This window comes from Poecilia latipinna, unplaced genomic scaffold (genome assembly GCF_001443285.1).
Source record: "Poecilia latipinna isolate Pla-1442-1.1 unplaced genomic scaffold, P_latipinna-1.0 Scaffold2966, whole genome shotgun sequence".
Taxonomy (NCBI): domain Eukaryota; kingdom Metazoa; phylum Chordata; class Actinopteri; order Cyprinodontiformes; family Poeciliidae; genus Poecilia; species Poecilia latipinna.
Window position 1 is genome coordinate 34,009 of NW_015115582.1, and position 4,150 is coordinate 38,158.

General features: G+C 41.7%; 1 protein-coding gene across 9 annotated transcripts in view; it reads right to left on the minus strand.

Annotated features, from left to right (window-relative positions):
* The window catches only part of LOC106939740 (NACHT, LRR and PYD domains-containing protein 3-like), a 38,075-nt gene extending 33,964 nt beyond the window's left edge, over nt 1-4,111 (minus strand). For 5 of the 9 annotated variants that reach the window (XM_015022269.1, XM_015022265.1, XM_015022266.1 and 2 more), the window contains exons 1-2: nt 3,951-4,111; nt 21-1,719 (exon numbers count right to left, since the gene is read on the minus strand). In XM_015022269.1, the coding sequence (XP_014877755.1) occupies nt 21-1,719; nt 3,951-4,089 (1,838 nt within the window). In that variant the 5' untranslated portion in view covers nt 4,090-4,111. The remainder of the gene's footprint in view (nt 1-20; nt 1,720-3,950) is intronic. The other 4 variants (XM_015022267.1, XM_015022268.1, XM_015022264.1 and 1 more) reach the window with 1 other exon arrangement.
* Nucleotides 4,112-4,150: the final 39 nt, after the last annotated feature.

Genomic DNA, 4,150 nt, shown 5'->3' on the forward strand with positions numbered 1-4,150 from the left:
TCTGTCGTCCTGATTCTGATGTGTTGTACTTCTCCAGGTCCAACTCATCCAGAACCTCTGACATCTGCAGCATGAAGGCCAGAGCTGAACACTGGATCTCTGAGAGCTTCTTCCCTGATTCCAGGAGCTGCTGGATCTCCTGAAACACTGAGAGGTCGTTCATCTCCACCAGACAGTGGAAGATGTTGATGCTTCTGTCAGGAGAGATTTCATCAGAGTTCATCTTCTTCAGATTGTTGATGATTCTCTGGATGGTTTCTGGACTGATCTCTGTCCGACCCAGCAGGCCTCCTAACAGACTCTGGTTGGACTCCAGAGTGAGACCATGAAGGAAACGGACAAACAGATCCAGGTGGCCATTTTTACTGCTGAGGGATTTCTTCATGACTTTCTTCATGAACTCATCTAGAGATGTTTCATTGTATTTTCCTCCGAGGAACGTCTTGATGACCTCTGACCTCTTGCTGGTGAAGCAGTGGAACATGTAGACTGCAGCCAGAAACTCCTGGATGCTCAGATGAACAAAGGAGTAGACGGAGATGTTGCCCATGCCTCTTTCCTTTTTAAACATCTCAGTGAAAACTCCTGAGTACAACGCAGCATCTTTGATGTCGATGCCGCACCGTTTCAGGTCTTTGTCATAGAAGATCATGTTTCCCTCCAGCAGCTGATCTAAAGCCAGTCTTCCTAGAGACTCAATCAGCTTCTTGTTCTCTGGACTCCAGATAGATTTTGTCTTTCGTCGTCCATCAAACTTTTCCTCCTTGATTTTGAACTGAACCTCCAGGAACTCTATGTACATCTCAGTCAGGGTCTTGGGCAGCTCTCCTCCCTCTCTGGTCTTCATCACATCCTCCAGAACATTGGCAGTGATCCAGCAGAAAACTGGGATGTGACACATGATGTGGAGACTTTTTGATTTCTGGATGTGGGAGATGATCCTGCTGGCCTTCTCTTCATCATCTCTGAATCTCTTCCTGAAGTACTCCTCCTTCTGGGGGTCAGTGAACCCTCTGACCTCTGTTACCATGTCAACACACTCAGCAGGGATCTGATTGGCTGCTGCAGGTCGTGTGGTTATCCAGAGGAGAGCAGAGGGAAGCAGTTTCCCCCTGATGAGGTTTGTCAGCAGAACATTCAGTGAGCTGGACTCTGTAGCATCAGTCAGGATCTCCTTGTTCTTGAAGTCCAGAGGAAGTCGACTCTCATCCAGACCATCAAAGATGAACAGAACCTGGAACATTTCAAAGCTGTAGATTCCTTTGGTTTTAGAAAATAATTTATGAATCAGTCCTAATAAGCTGAACTTTTCTTCTTTCAGCACATTCAGCTCTCTGAAAGTGAATGGAAATATAAACTGGATGTTCTGGTTGGTTTTGTCTTCAGCCCAGTCCAGAGTGAACTTCTGTGTTAAGACTGTTTTCCCAATGCCAGCCACTCCCTTTGTCATCACTGTTCTGATTGGTTGATCTCTTTCATGTGGGACTTTAAAGATGTCTTCTCTTCTGATTGTTGTTTCTTGTTTCCTGGATGTTGTTTCAATGCATCTAACTTCATGTTCCTGGTTGACCTCTCTAGTTAACCCCTCTGTGATGTGGAGCTCTATGTAGATCTGGTTCAGAAAGGTTTGATTTCCAGGTTCAGCGACGCCTTCAGAGAGACTCTGGAACTTCATCTTCAGAGACGCTTTAAGGTCAGGCTGATACAGACCAACAATATCTGAAGAAAGAAAGAGAAACAAACAAATAAAAACATTTTGCAATATTCTAACAAGTAACTGGACTAATAAAGTGGCCAGTTTGGTTCTTCTTCATGACCTTCTATGAATGTAACATAATTCAATAATTNATATTGGGATGAAGGTCCAAAGCAGAGATTCATGGTTTCATGCTGGTCCAGGATTTGGAGCAGTCAGTCCAGCCAGGTGAAGAACCTCTGCCTGTTTTTTTACTTCAAGAGCTTCTTAATAGAGAAATGATGCTGTCCAAACCCAAGTCACCCATTCATCATCTAAGGGAGACGACGATCAAGACGAAACAGACTTGGGTCAGCTCTAAAGGCTAAAAAAACTAAAACTGGGAAAAACTGAAGATTCACGATGACATCCTGTACAGAGTTTGCAAAGATCCATTAATGGAGAAAAAGCAAAATCACTACATGATGCTTTGACCAGGTAACAGTTATTTGGTTGTCAATTTGAGAACATGTAGATGGAACATTAAAATTCTAGCCAACTCCTTAATGTCACTTTATATTGAAATACAGAAACTAATGATGGCTCCGGCAACACCGACGCGTCGGCGCCTGCATCAAGCCCATAGACCAAAACCCGTGTCGGTGTGCATATTGGTTTCAGCAAATCACGTGACCGATACAGGAACTGTTTCGAAATGACATTAAAGCGCCAAACTGTGTGAAGGAAGTGAATCTGTCAATCTGTCAAATGCATTTGACAAAATAATTCTTGATCTTTTACGATACAGCAGGGCCGTGCAGAGACCACTAAAGGGGCAGGTGCTCAAAAAAAAGGGCACATCTAACCGCATTCTAGGACAGAATATTAACAAAACCCCTCAGCTTTCATAGTTTAATAAACAATGATAAATTACAAAATTGTGAGATATATAATCAAAGCTAAGGAAAATCTCTACATAGAGCATACAACTATGCATATGTAAGATATTTTATTAGTCATTTCTTTCTACAGGTCTATTTTGTTGTAAGAAAGTATTGCCATATTCAAACCCGCAATTTAGCAGGACATGTAAATCAGAGCTAGACCACCAGACATATTTTGTCTTTACAGAATTACACTATTAAAAATATAAACAAGGGCACAATGCAACCTTTTAGTGAACTGTAATCTATAAAAAAGAGCTGCCTGTTTGCTACACTTGCAGTGGAGATGAAGATGGTCCATTCAGGAAAGCAGAGCTGCATCAAACTTTAACGTGGAACTGCAGAAAAACGAAAATAAATAAATAAAAGCAAAAATTTAATTGTTAATGCATGTAGCCATGAGAAAAGCCTACTGAGTTTTGCTTAAAAAAAAACTTTTTAAAAAATTAAAATCACACATTTTTGTCTCATGAAGTGAAAAGATTATTTGCAAAACAGACTTATTTGCACATGTCGGAAATCTTTTCTTGCTATTCTACGTTTTTGTTTATGACTCAAAGTTTTGCTTCTGATCAAAGCCCGTCCAACATATTCTATGCTTTTGTCTGTCAAAATGAGTATCTCAGTTGTATAACAATGGAAATACATCATACATGTGAATATTGTCATAAGTTTAACAACTTTTGACATGTTTTATTGTCAGTATAGTTGAGCCTTGTTTGACTTTATCTACATGGGATTACAAGTTTTATTATGAGTCTTTCTTTCTCAGACCAAAAGTTCCTCCTGATGTCCAGGAGGAGCAGCGATTCCTGCCAGAGACGATAAGACCAAGACTCTGGATCCTCTGAGTTACTGGAACAACCAAATACCATCTATCAAAGCCTCTTCCTCTTTTCTTTACAGTCTCTTTGCTCTCCAGCCTCATCTGGGCCGAGTGAGCAGCTGTTTTCTGCTGCTGGAGAATTTTTATCAAAGAAGAATAAGACTAAATTTCAAAATGTTGGAAAAACTTATTTTAAATAAAAATAAAATCCATGTCCACCTGCATCCTCATTCACAACATGTTTGCTGCTTCCAGGCTGCAGGAACTTCAGTTCTGATGGTTCTGACCCGTCTGGTGGTTCTGAACACTAACTGGTATCTCCAGCAGGGGGCACTGTCCTAGTCAAAGCCTCCAGCTGCTTCTTCAGGTCCCTGTCTGTCCTGAACCTCCTGATCTGCTTCCTCATCTTCACTCATTACATCAAATTGACCTTCTGATCAGTCAATCATCACTATTGATCACCACCAATCACCTGATTGGAAGAATGCAACATTTAACCACTGACCTTTGACCTGGAGATGAACCCGTTTCATCACCAAGACGACTCGTTTCCTGACTCTGCAGCTGTAGATCCCGCTGTCTGCAGCTGAGGGACGTTCCAGAGTCAGACTGATGTCTCCAGTCTGCAGTGGGTCGTCATTCATCCTGGTTCTGCTGGTCAGGTCAGGTTCTGTTCTTCAGGATCATCAGAACCTTTCTGATACA